Consider the following 14,034-nt stretch of genomic DNA (forward strand, 5'->3'; position numbering starts at 1 on the left):
GGATGGCGAGACTTCGTCTCTCCTACTTTAGACATGTTTTCAGGAGAAGGATATCATGCAGGGTAGAGGTTCAATGAAAAAGAGGAGACTCACAATGAGATGAATTAACACAGTGGCAGCAGCAGTGGGTTCAAGCTTAACAATTGTGAAGAAGGACCAGGTAGTTTTGTTACGTTGTGCATTGGGTCGCTATGAGATGGAACTGATTCAATGGCACCTAACAACAACAATAACAACAGTTATAGACCAGAGATTCCATGGGTAATGGAAGAACAGTCTTAGTGTGTAGTTCTTTACATATTTCTTCATTTTCAATATTTTCACAGAATAAAAATTTTCTGACTAAAACTAAATTAGTATCCTGGTTCCAGTTATAGAGCTAGTGGTGGTGGTGGTGGTTATGTGCCGTGGAGTCGGTTCCGACTCATAGCGACCCTGTACAGGGTTTCAGAGGCTGTAAATCTTTACGGGAGCAGAATGCCTCATCTTTCTCCTGCAGAACAGCTGGTAGTTTCAAACTGCTGACCTTGCGGTTTGCAGCCTGATTTGTAACCACTATGCTACCAGAGCTCCTTATAGAACTAATACAAATATCTAAGCCAGGCATTTACCATAAAATGGGCATTAAGGCCTACTCATCTGGAAACTGGGTGTTCTCAGACCTCCTTTTATCTTAATAGTTTCAGCTTCTTCCCAAGCAGTAACTTTACCCCAGGCCACCCAGGAATAGCAAAAGAGCTGAAAAAAAAAAAAAAACAACAACAACCATTCCGGCATCTCTTTAAGATGTATAAAGATAACTGATTAATTAGGAATTAAAAGCTTGCCTCTTACTTTCAACAGCAAGATAAATGAGTAACTGAGATCATAAATTTATCCTAATTTATCAAGCCCTATTCTTAAAATATTGCAATGAGATTAAAGTTTTATTGGAATATTTTAAATGTTCCAGGCATTTTATTTTATTTTTGTTTCTAATGTAAAGAAAACTTACAGTATTAAACATAAAGATGTCAAAGGACAGTCAGATTTTCAAATTTTGGGTTAGAAGAGTGTTTGCTCTTTACACACCAACAACATAAAACTTGCTCAGGTGGTAAATTTGGAAGTTAGAAACTCTTGAAAACAAATTCTTTAAAATACTTTTTTTGGTCTGGTCTTTTAAAAGATATCTTTTTCATGTGTAAGTATTTCTTTCCATTTGTATTTGAGTGTTTTTAATTTTTAATTTCTAAAGCAGTTTCATATTTTTATACTGTTTCAGTGAGTTTGAAACATCTCTAGTGGAAGCTATCTTAGATGAGTGGGAATCCTATTTGTCTTGGGTTGAAGAAGAACTTGAGACGGCAGATGTAAGTTATAAAACATATAATCTGTCAAAATGTATATGATGGTTCTGTCAGGTGCCACCAGTGTCCTGTGGAAATACGTTTCATTTCTGAACTGCTCATAGAAACACATTTTATGTTGAGATTATTAAGAATTTTACATGGTATTTCAATAACCTCATAAGCATGCGAACAGTGAATAAGGAAGACCGTAGAAGAATTGATGCCTTTGAGCTATGGTGTTGGAGGAGAATATTGAAAGTGCCATGGGCTACCAAAAGAACCAATAGATCTGTTTTGGAAGAAGTGCAGCCAAGAGTGTTCCTTAGAGGCCAAGATGGTCAAATTTTGATTCTCATACTTTGGACATATTGTCAGGAGGGACCAGTTGCTGGAGAAGGCTATCATGTTTGGTAAAGTGGAGGGTCAGAGAGAAAGAGGAAGACCCCAATGAGATGGTTTGGCTAAGTGACAGCATCAGTGGACTCAAGCGAGGCAACAGTAGTGAGGTTGGCCCAGGATCAGGCAGTGTTTCGTTCTGCTGTGCATAAGGTCGCTATGAGTCAGTACCGACTTGATGGCACCTAACAACAATGATACTTTAGGTAACTGTCTTGAACTCTATGATTGATAAGGGTAAAGAGTTATGTGTTTGATAAGGCTATAGAGTCTTGTGATTAAGTAGTTCTTATTTTGATGTTACTTAAAAGAAATAATTGTATTAATAACTGGCATCCCAGTTATGTTTCCTGGACACTTATCTGTCAGTTGTCATGTATATTAAGAAACTAAGTATTAATTGACAGTGAACATTTCCCCTTGGAATTGAACACCCTCCCTTCTACTGCAGCCTCGGTTGGAAGAAAAAATTGAGGAAGCTAGAAGTGGTTCTGACGTCTTTGAAATTACTAGAATGTTCTCCCATCCAGCCTTTGAGCAGGTATGTCTATCGTAACTCCCCCGCCCCCCCCTTTTTTTTCCTGTTTGAAGGAAAGAAAGCAAAATGTCATGAATCATGACTTCTTTTTTTAACTGGCCAATGTCATTAATTGTTACTGCTGCTGTTTTCAGGGATTGATGATCTGATGGATTAAGAATTGCTTTAGTATTTTCCTTATCTGTGCCACTAGTTAACGTTTTAAGCTGCATAGCATACCTGTGTAAGTGGGGTATCAGTCTTTCTACATCTGTGTATGAGGATGGGATGGTGACAAACAAACCCCTGATATTTGTTCCAGTCACTTTCATATGCCAGGTCTGTCCCTTTCTTCTCTGGGTGCTGGAGTGGGGAAGTGTCTCCTCCATATAAACTAATATTCCACAAGGGGCACTGAGATTCAGATAGGCCATCTCTACTAATACCACTTCAGATAGAGTCTTGGTCTTCCTACATAACATAAGGTAATAAGAACAAGATTTAAACATCAGCATCTACTTCCTCATCAAATACAGAATCAAAACTGCTGGGCCTGAAACATACAAGGACTTTGTTAATCTGGCATATGATAGTTTACTGCTAATTTGAGATATTCGATGAATATTTTGAATGGTAGTGATTGCAGAACTACATCTTTTATTTTTAAATACGCAACACAGTAAAAAAAAAAAAAAAGCATTACTTGTATTCTGTGGTCTTTAAAATGTGACTAAACCTAGTGTCACTTTATTACCTTGGGGATTTACATAATCCTGAGATTTCGGCACAGAGTGAATGCTCAGTAAATACTAAATTGGGAGGTATTAAGTACAGAGAAGCTCATATTGTAAGAATTTGCAGAAGGACTCTATTCAAGAGTTATTAGAGACAGGTTTCAGAATGTTCTAGCGCTACATTGAAGTCTAGTTTCTTAAGCATAAGCATATCTAGTTCTCTGGCGCCTGCTTTGCACACCTTCCTGTTCCTTTCTGCCAGGCCTTTGCCAGGACTGTTCCCTAGCCTCATACACTGTCCTCACTCAGCATTCTGTTTTGCTGTGAAAGCACCATCAAAGTGTGCCCTCCACCTGTGGACCTCTGTCTCCTTACCTTAGGTGGCAAGCTCCCTGCAGTCAGAAGCCTACTCCAGAGCATCTTTTCCCCCCGCAGTGCTTTGTACACTAAGCGTTCAACAAGTATTCATCTGCAAAAAATCCCAAAAAGCGATAAAAATGTTTTAAGTGGAAAACTTTGATTGCTGTAAACTGAGTAACAAATAGTGTCTTAATTAGTATCAAATTTGAAGTCACTTGTCACAGATATTTCCAAGTGCTTATAATAGTTTTGTTGTTGTTAAGTGCCATTGAGTCGGTTCTGACTCAGAGCAACCCAGTGGTTCAAACTGACCTTGTGGTCCAGTGCATTATCCTGTAGTGCCAAGGACAGATAAAACCTTGGACCTGAATAGAAAAACCTTACATTTAATTTGTAACTATAGTAGTATCCAAAATCCTGGGGAACTGTTAGTGTGCCAGTAGCTTATGTAATAAGCATCTCTGAAAACATTCACCTTGTGTTTCATTTCTCCCTCATTCATTCCTTGGGTAATCATTGGTGACCAGATGTGGCCTGTGCCCTCAAGGTGCGTATGGTCTTGAGAGAAGACAGACTGTAATTACTCCAGTTACAAGCAAAGTGCGCTGAGTCTTTTCCTAGGAGCATGGAGAGCCAGAGCATCAGACCCAGATCTAGGGCTCTGGACTCTCCCTCAAAGATCTGAAATAGAAATTAGTCAGGTTGAGGAGGAAAAGGGGTGGACTGTGTGTGTGTGTGTTTAAGGGGGAGTGGGATGTGACCATGTTTGGAGGGTCTGATGCTCCAGATAGAAGAAACCATGTGTTCATAGGTAAGGAAGTACGGTTCTTGACTCTAAGAGAAGTTCAGTGTACAAAGGGGGGTAATAGCGAGAGAAAAGATACCCGTTTACCCAAGGGCCAGAACTCTAAAGCAAGTTAATCTTAGACTTTTCCTGAGGGCACTAGGAAGCTAGTATGGTGTCAAGTGAGGTGTGAACTCATATTTGTGTGTAATGAAAAGACTCTTGAGTACTACAGTGTGGAAAACTGGTGACCAGGACATGGGTTGTTTCTAGCTGACCAGTTCCTGCTTACAGCTTTTAGACATGTCCAAATAAGTGGGAAAGAGACAGAAATGGGAGTATTTAGGAAGTACCATTGAAAACACAATTTCTTCTCATGAGTTTGGGGCACAGGGTGCGTATGATTTGTCGAGAGACAAGGCAGGATGGAGGAGGCAATGTTGAGGCTGATGTTTGAACACATGGAGTTGCCTTAGAGTCCAGCCATGTGAATTTGCCCCTTTGGGAAATCAACATGTTCAGAGTTTTAGCTCAGAAAAACATTCTAGACTGAGACCTTTAAAGAAGTGGGCATTGTTAGCAGTGAGGCAGTGAAGATATGGGGAGGATGGCCGAAGGAGTGCCTGGGGCCCATCAAGGCCTAAAGTGTAGACACAGGGGAAAGGTCTGCCCAAGAGAGCCGAGGGGCCTCCAGAGAGGTGGGCAGGAAGCAAGCCAGGTGAACCATGGAGGAGCATGCTTTTGAGTAAGAGAATGTGACCAGCATATCTAGGAGGGTTGGGACAGCTGTTTTTGAGAAGTGAGTCAGTATTCACCTGGAAGGGGAATGGTTAGGAGTGCTAGCTGGAGAAGGGCAAGTGGATAGGTATTCTGTAAGGCTGTGTTTGACATTTGACATAGAAGATAATGAATTACAGAGAGAGTTATTTACAATATGGTTGAAGAACATCAAGCCCTTTTGTGGCCAGCGAAATCACGTGGTCTGGCCCTGTGCAGGCATCCGCAGTTCCAGCCATCACGTTAGGGGTGAGTTAATTAAATGTCTGACCAAACATCTCAGGTTAATTTTTAAGTTGATCGCTTTTAATGGCCCGCGAATGATGTTATAAATTTTGGCAGAAAAAAGATTCCCCACTTTTGGTTTAGAACTTAGAGTCCTACCCTTGTTCTGATATGTTATAATCAGTTATTTTTGTAGACAAAAATTTTAATGTACTGTAGTTGTTTCCTGTGAGTTTGAACATAGTTCTTACCAGTAAACCATTTGCCATCAAGTCAAGTCCAACTCACGACAACCCCATGTGTGTCAGCATAGAACTGTGCTTCACAAGGTTTTCAGTTGGCTTACTTTTCGGAAGTAGACCACTGGACCTTTCTTCAGAGCTTTTATTGTAGTGATGCATAAAGGTCTTTGCCTTTTGGTGTTTCCTAATTCAAGAAAGCCCTCTCTAAATGGTGTGCCTCCTATGTTGTGTCTCTCACAGTACCAACCCGAGTCTCCAGGCACTGATGAAAAGGAGACCACAGCTGACGAGGATGCCGTTGGTCACCCAGAGAAAGCTGCTGCCGAGCAGTCTGAAGTCACCCGGCTGTTAGCGTTTGCCAAGAAGACCGTCCAGGCAGCCCAGTCAAAGCAGAGCCCCACAGCTGATCAGAAGGCACCCTGTCCTCAAGGACGTGCAAGTCGTTCAAACCAGTCACTGAAGAAGCCGTTCAATAATATCATTGAGCACCTGGCAGTGGTGTTCCCAGACTACAGCAGGTATGACTGGACCATGCTTCTGACACTGTAAATCCCCTGCTATCCTCAGTTTTCCTATTAGAGACCAAAATGGAAAGGATTGCAGAAGTGTTTTATTCAGACAGGTGTCACATTTCCTTTCTTTTTTATAAACTTCATGTAAGCATTTTCAAATAGAGTAAGTCAAAAATCATCTGTACTCTGGCTGTAGAATTTATTTTAATCAACTTTTAGAAAAGACCAATACATCATTTTTCTATGTAATCTCCTTGCTTTTCGATATACTTTGCCCATCTGTCAACAAGCTTTCATATTCCCTTATTAAAAAAATGTTTTAGGCTGAGCTGTGAACCACAAATGCACCGCTGTCTTCACTTCATCAGAGGTGAATCTGCATCCTTAAAGGGGTGCTTTTAGGGGGCCAAATAGGTGAAAGTCTGACAGAGCAAGATCAGGACTATAGGAAGGATGCTTTAACACCTCAAAACAAAGTTTTTGCAGAGTGTCAATAGTATGAGCAGAGGTGCATTGTCATGCAAGATCACAATGCCCTTGGATACCAGTTTAATCTGAAATTTAGTCTTCAGCTCTTCAGTGAGCATCTCATTGTAATGAACACTGTTGATTGTTGAACGTTTTTCATTGAGAATCCCAGAAAATTGTAAGCATCAATTTTTCAACTGATAGTTGACTTGAATATTTTTTTGATTGGCAGTTGGGGATGTTTCCATTTCATACTCTGCCATTTACTCTCAGTTTTGTAGTGATGAATCCGTATCTCATCACCAGTAACTTTTTTTTTTAATTGTGAACTGAGTGATAGTTTACATGGAAGAACATTGGCTTCACACCATCGTTTCATTGCAATGATTACAATCTCCTCCATGAATCATCATTCAACAGTATGTGCTTTTTATTCCCTCTGGGGTTTTTTTTGGAGCGGGGAAGATGTACACAAAAACATATAATCATTTAAACCACCAAAGGGCACATTCTACAAGCCTGCCTCCTGGCCGCCAGCACACAGCCTTTTTCTTTCCATGAGTCTAGAGTCCTCAGCTTCTCCCTCTCTCCAGGTCCCCATCTCTGCCTCCATCTCTGGTGTCATTACTTCTCTGGATAGGGTCCCGCATTCCGCTTGTGCCCTTCTCCCTTAATGATCCTAGGGTCCTTTGATTCTGGACTGTAAGATTAACTACTCCACTGTTTTTGAGCAATGGTATTTTTAAAGAAACTTTTACCTTCCTTTGAGTATTGGTCAAAATTTTGTTTTGCAGATGCACAAACGCTTCTGTTTATGCTCTTCCATGAGTTGTTCTGGTACCCATTTCACACAAACTTTTCAAAAACCCAGTCTGTCATGAGTTATTTTGTAGGCAGAGCCATGGCTGATTTGCAGATAGTTTGCCACATAATCCACTGTCACTCACCTACTGGACAGAATCATTTCATGTGCACACTCAGTGTTGTCATCAGCCCTTGGACATGATGGGCATTTTAATATAACCGGGGTACGGATCATTTTGATCCATATTCTTCCATTGTTAACATGCACATCTAGATGTATACAACTGAATGCTGATGAGTCAACACACAGAACTCATAGTGATTTGCCAAGAGCTTGATGAGCTCACCTACCACTCTCCAACACTGGCTTTAGGAAGCAGTGACTAACATAGCAATAGTCTCATGTCATTTGTTGGGTGGGGGGCAGGGGTTACATTTAGCAAGGAGAGGAGCATCAACTTCCACCCTCTCATTGAACAATACTGATTTGTTAGTGTGAGATTGAAAAGACCAGGCATTCCTCTGCAGTGTGATAGGTGGGTGGGCATATTAAAGAGGGAATCTTGGGAGAAGGGGGCAAGAGAGACTTTCATGGAGTTGTAAGTAGGATTGGGTCTGTGTGACACACTCCTTGCCTTAGTCAGAGGGAAGGTGAGGTAGGGGGATGACTCTGGCCAGTCCAGCTTAGCAGAAAGGAGTAACCCTCTGCGCCCCCACCTGGTTCTGACTGATACAATGTTAATCATGGACCTTGAGCTCATACTTTTGTAGCAAAGTAGCTGTAAAGCATAATCAGCCATAGTCCATGTTTCACACCTGTAGGTGGACCCCTGTCCATTTGAGTGTAAGTATATTTTGCCTGCACACAGTCATATTTGTTGTTGTTGTTAGTGTCACTGAGTTGGTTCTGACTCATAGCAACCCTGTATAGTGTTTTCAAGAAGTGGCTGGTGAGTTTGAACCACTGGACTTGCAGTTCAGACTGACCTTGTGATCCACTTTAACCCTGTCTAACTTTGAGGAATGTTTTAGGTTCTTTCAATAGCCATTGTCATGCCTTTTGTAAAAATACACACATTGTAATACTCTGTTGTTGTTAAGTGCCATGGAGTTGATTCCGACCCATAGCAACCCTATATAGGGTTTCCAAGGAGCAGCTGGTGAGCTTGAACCACCAACCTTGCAGTTCAAACAGCTTTGTAGTCTGATGCATTAACCCACAGCGCCACACCAGGCATCCATTGTAACACCCTAAATACCCTAAAGTAAAATTGTTTACAATTTTACTAAATTTGTCAGAGTTTGAACAAGTCAGTTAGAAATGCATCTTAATTTTCTGCAAGTTAAGACATTTGGGATATTGTTGTTAAGAGCCTTCAAGCAAGGTTGACTCAGCAACCCTGTATAAAGTTTCTATGGAGCAGTTGCTGGGTTTGAACTGCCGACTTTGTGATTCAGACTGACCTTGCAGTCAGTGCTTTATCCTACAGCACCACACCAGGACTTCATTTGGGATATTAGTGGTAAAAATAACTAGTAACTGTTGACTAATGGTACAACCCCCAGTTCATGACACTTGTGAAACATTCAGACTTTGAAAACCTGATTACTGGATAGATTATTCAAGGGAGGAAGTCAATAATATGAACTTACTTGTGGGTGGGAAAAGATTTCATTTCCAATAGGAGCCAGTGGTCCACTGATTCTGCACAGGGCTATGATTGGGCCATTCTGTCTGAAGTCAGCTTTCTGATTACGGTTGTCTATCCCAAATGGCGCTAGCAGACTTACTGCTACTTTCAAATTCTGTTGGAATAAATATTTAGAAATAAAATTGAAATTTTCCGAACATGGAAAGATGATCCTGCTTTTAAATGATCTGCTTTTTGTTAATACAATTGTTATTGTCAAGCAGTTGAATCCTGTTTGTATCTGTTTTTGCTTCTTTTAGCTGTTGGGTTAATGTTGCATGTAAGCTCCTGTTGTCATTTCTCACCACTTCCCCTTTCAGCTCCGAGCTTGCTGGGTTTGTTAAAAAAGTGCGGACCAAGAGCTCACTTTTAGGACTGAGTATTGATGAAACTGTCGGGAGAGTGATAGAGCACATCCTAGCTGAACAGAAGAAAAAGGTATTTTATCCAGACATGATACAGTGTTCTACTTGATCCTTATTTATAAAATATGAGATTTGGTGTGGTTGTTTAAATGTTTTAAACTAAAATGTGGAGCAATTCACTACTAAAGTTCACTGAACTTTGTGCTGTCTTCATCCCCCATTGTCTCTGTAGCCAAATGCAGGGACAGATCAGAAGACCCCTGACCTCAGCTCTGCTGCACCTGTGACAAATCAGAAGACCCCTAAAGCCAGCTCTGCTACTCCCATGACCAAGTCCTCTAGGAGTCAGCCCTCAGCACCTGCCGGAGCATCCCCCAAAACCCAAAGGCAGAAACGAGAAGATGGGAGTGTGGTGTGTGTTACTGTATAGTTATTGTCTTAATGTTTTTTTGTTTTTTTTTTTTTAAATAGGAAGAACAAAAAGGAAAAGAAGTTTTTATTCCATCATTTAGCCCCATTCTTAATCAATTCTGTTAAGTGCCATTGAGTTGGTTTTGACTCACAGCCACCCTATATAGGGTTTCCAAGGAGCAGCTTGTGGGTTTGAACCACCAACCTTGTGATTAGCAGTCCAGTGCTTATTTGATCCTGAAGTGAACAACCAAAGTTTAGAGGTACTCAAGTGTGTCCAGTTAGAACACTAGTCAGCAGAAGGACAGGGTTTTGGTTGCTGCATGGTTTTGGGGACCCACACAGAAAGAGGTGCAGGCACACAGGGCTCAGAACCACTCTGACCAGACCCTGGGACAGTGCCCCTGCCACCCTGTCCTTGTTTTGTTGTAGTCAAGTGCTTTAGTTTTTATATTGCGTGTGGTGTTTTGAATAGTTTTCTTGGATGTGAACAGGGCTCTGGAGTCACACAGACCTTCGTCCCGTCATTAATAACACTGTGAGCCTTGACATAGGTGTTAGCTTCTCCAGGTCTTCAATTCCTCGTCTGTATATAAAGGAGCCCTGTCCATTTGCCCTGCAGCAGCAGGATAATGGACTGGACCACAAGGTCGGCGCTTCAAACCTACCAGCCACTCCTCGGAAACCCTAGACAGGGCCGCTCTGAGTCAGAATCGACTTGACAGCACTTAACAACTTCTGCCCAGATTATTGTCTATATTAATGCCACAATAGCCTCACCAAGCCCTGTGCTTCTTTCCATCCCTTTAAGTGCCCTGGAGCTGTGTGCCATCCAGTCAGTTCTGACTCATGGCGACCCTGTATAGGGTTTCTGAGGAGTAACTGGTGGGTTTGAACTGCTGACCTTATGATTCAAACCGAACTTGTGGCCCAGTACTTATCCTGCAGCATCACACCATGACTCCATACTTTTTTGTTGTTAAGTGCTGTCAAGTCAGTTCTGACTCATAGTGACCTTATATAGGGTATTATATGTTGTTGTTGTTGTTGTTAGGTGCCATCGAGTTGGAACCGACTCATAGCGACCCCGTGCACAGCACAATGAAACAATATCCGATCCTGGGCCAACCTAACTACCGCTGCCACACTTGAGTCCATTGATGCTGCCACCTGGTCAATCCATCTCATTGGAGGTCTTCCTCTTTTTCTCTGACCCTCTACCTTACCCAGCATGATATCCTTCTCCAGTGACTGTTCCCTCCTGACAATATGTCCAAAGTATGAGAAGGGGAGGTTTGGCCATCTTGGCCTCCACTTCTTCCAACACAGATCTACTGGTTCTTTTGACAGCCCATAACACTTTTAGTATTCTCCTCCAACACCATAATTCAAAGGCATCAATTCTTCTACGATCTTCCTTATTCACTGTCCAGCTTTCGCATCCATATGAGCTTATTGAAAATACCATGGCTTGGGTCAGGCGCACCTTAGTCCTCAAGCTGACATCTTTGCTCTTCAACACTTTAAAAAAGTCTTGTGTAGCAGATTTGCCTAATGCAATACATCGTCTGATCTCTTTAATGCTGCTTCCATGAGTGTTGATAGTTGATCCAAGAAGAATGAGGTCCTTGACAACTTCAATCTTTCTCCATTAATAAGAATGTTGTTTGTTTGTCCAGTGGTGAGGATTTTTGTTTTCTTTACATTGAGATGTAATCTATACCAAAGGCTGTGCTCTTTGATCTTCATCAGTAAATGTTTTAAGTCCTCTTCACTTTCAGCAAGCAAGGTTGTATTATCTGCGTATCGCAGGTTGTTAATGAGTCTTCCTCCAATCCTGATGCCACGTTTTTCTTCATAGAACCCAGCTTCTTGTATTATTTGCTCAGCATACAGGTTGAATAAATATGGTGAAAGAATACAACCTTGTTGCACACCTTTCTTAATTTTAAAACATTCAGTGTTCCCATGCTCTGTTCAGACAACTGCTTCTTGGTCCAGGTACAGATTCTTCATGAGCACAATTAAGTGTTCTGGAATACTCATACTTTGCAATGTTGTCCATAGCTTGTCATGATCCACACAATCGAAAGCCTTTGTGTACTCAGTAAAGCATAGGTAAACATCTTTCTGATATTCTCTGCTTTCAGCCAAGATCCATCAGACATCAGCAATGCTATCTCTCATTCCACGGCCTCTTCTGAATCCGGCTTGAACCTTTGGAAGTTCTCTGTCAATGTGTGATTGTAGCCATTTCTGTATTACCTTTAGCAAAACTTTACTCGCTTGAGGTATCAAAGAGATTGTCTGATGATTTCCACATTCCGTTTTCTCTGCTATTCATAAGGTATTCAGTGACTAACAATTCGGAAGTAGTTCATCACTCTTTGTTCCTAAGTCTGTCTTTGTCTGGAAGCTCATCTATATATACCCTATATAGGGTATATATAGATGGTATGGAATAAATCATCATGTGTAGTATTTTATTCAAGAGCCTGTTAACCATATAAAAACCACATAACATTTTTTTCTTCGAGAAAATTAGAACTTGGAAGTATACTTTCTTGTGTCTGTGTGTATGTATTCTTCCCTCTTTCCCAAAAGACATGTGATTAACAAATGAGTCGTTTCCTTAGACTGCTTAGCTGAATTGGGGAATAATTTTCCACCAGAGTGGCAAAATTATCACTTCTAGTAATAGCTGATGTAGTTAGTAATTATTAATATTTCAGATTTTTCCCCCCACAGGCATCAGCTACAAATTCCTGTGAAATATGCCATAAGGCACTGAAGTTGAAAAATCCCTGTGTGCTGAACTGTGGGCATAAGGATTCTCTCTAGCCATTCTTTCTAACTTATGGTGACTATGAGATGCTTTGGGAAAAAAAAAAGGGACTTTTTTTTGATAGTACTAGTTTTCTGAGACATTTCCTTTGTAATGTCATTGTTCCTGTGTCATTGTTCATTGTCTTTATTCCAAGAGAGGAGGGAACAAGGACTCTTGGGTCCTGAGGTGTGTGAAGTTCTGTGGAATGCCCTTTCCGCCCATCATTATCAGGATAGAGAAAGCAGTTGGCTATGTGGATTGTATTGTAAAAGTAGTATTAGTTCTTTGACAGGTGATATCTCAGATACATGGATAAATAGTGCAACAGTTTGTCTATCCATGCATTAAATTAATTAGGCTTGATACTTTAGAGGAGAAAAAAATAAACCTTACTATGTCCACTGTGCCTGATCCTCAGAGACCCAGGCTCTTGCCCTTCCAAGATTTGTGCATAAGTTTGGATGATGATTCACATTTGTTCTGCACCCTTACAGCTGCTTAGAACATGTCTTGGTCTTGTTGGCCAGCTCATCTCTGGGAAAAGGGATCATGGCTTCAGAACAGTTCAGTCAGACATGGCAGATGGAAACAAGGACAGCGGTGCCTCCACTCAAAGCTGGCAGCCAACTGTACCATTTGAATGTGTTGGTCAGCCAGCCACCCTCTTTGAGCAGGGAATTGCTGTACATTTCCTACTAGGGTCAAAATCCAACGTGCAAGAGTTTTAATTGCTGCATTGCCCTTGTTTCCATCAGCCGTGACTGAACCATTTCAGACCAGTTTGAAAAGGGATACATCCAGCACACTCACTGGAAGGAATCATGCCAAGAGCTGGCAGAGTCTCCTTCAAATGTCTTGGGGTCTGGTGACTAGCTCTCTCCTCACAAAGCTCTATGCACATCTGGCTGCATAGCCAGGAGCAGTTTGGAGATGCAATGGGCAGACAGCAAATGACAAGGCCTGCCATGTACTGTACTGGTGGACAGATGGGCAAGATTCAGGACCTGAACCCAGCAGAGGACAGAGACTGGGAATCAGGCAATTATGTTCAGGGGCCAGAAAATACTGGCCTTTAGAATCAAGACAGCTAAAGCTGGAGAGCTAAGACTGACGCTGGTCTAGGACTGGGTCTTGGGGGATAAGAGTGGAGAGTACAAGTCATCTTCCTGAGGTCAAGTGGGAGACATGGAGTAGTCATGGGTCCAGTTCTGAGGTTGATTTGTCCTGAGGCTCTGTCCACATTCCCAGCCTGAGCAGGCATTGGGCCACTGGACAGCTCCGGGCCCCGCTAGGCCTGCCCAAGGATCGTTAGCAGTGAGGACTGTGGCACAGGAGAGCAAAGGTTCACCATGGTGGTCCCAAAGGCCACAACTGATTTTGCTTCCTTTTTCAGTGCTGTAAGCAGCGACTTAAAGGACAGAGCACTAGCCCAGCGTGCTGTCATCAAGATCTGTGAGGACCCCAGCCTGCAGTTTGTGGAAGAGGTCCTCCTGCTAGTTACAGCTCATAGCGAGGGATCAACTGGCCCGTGGACCTGGCAGAAGACTAGCCTACATCTGACAGAAGATGCACACTCGTGCTGTGTGTCAT

General features: G+C 41.9%; 1 protein-coding gene across 1 annotated transcript in view; it reads left to right on the plus strand.

Annotated features, from left to right (window-relative positions):
- TTC3 (tetratricopeptide repeat domain 3) overlaps nucleotides 1–13,172 on the plus strand; it is a 136,018-nt gene extending 122,846 nt beyond the window's left edge. Inside the window, 6 exon segments of the mRNA XM_006862609.1 lie at nucleotides 1,265–1,352; nucleotides 2,179–2,268; nucleotides 5,607–5,884; nucleotides 9,162–9,279; nucleotides 9,463–9,618; nucleotides 12,939–13,172. Of these exon segments, the coding sequence (XP_006862671.1) occupies nucleotides 1,265–1,352; nucleotides 2,179–2,268; nucleotides 5,607–5,884; nucleotides 9,162–9,279; nucleotides 9,463–9,618; nucleotides 12,939–13,172 (964 nt within the window).
- The last annotated feature ends 862 nt before the right edge of the window (nucleotides 13,173–14,034 follow it).

Source organism: Chrysochloris asiatica, unplaced genomic scaffold, assembly GCF_000296735.1.
Source record: "Chrysochloris asiatica unplaced genomic scaffold, ChrAsi1.0 scaffold00049, whole genome shotgun sequence".
Classification (NCBI taxonomy): Eukaryota; Metazoa; Chordata; class Mammalia; order Afrosoricida; family Chrysochloridae; genus Chrysochloris; species Chrysochloris asiatica.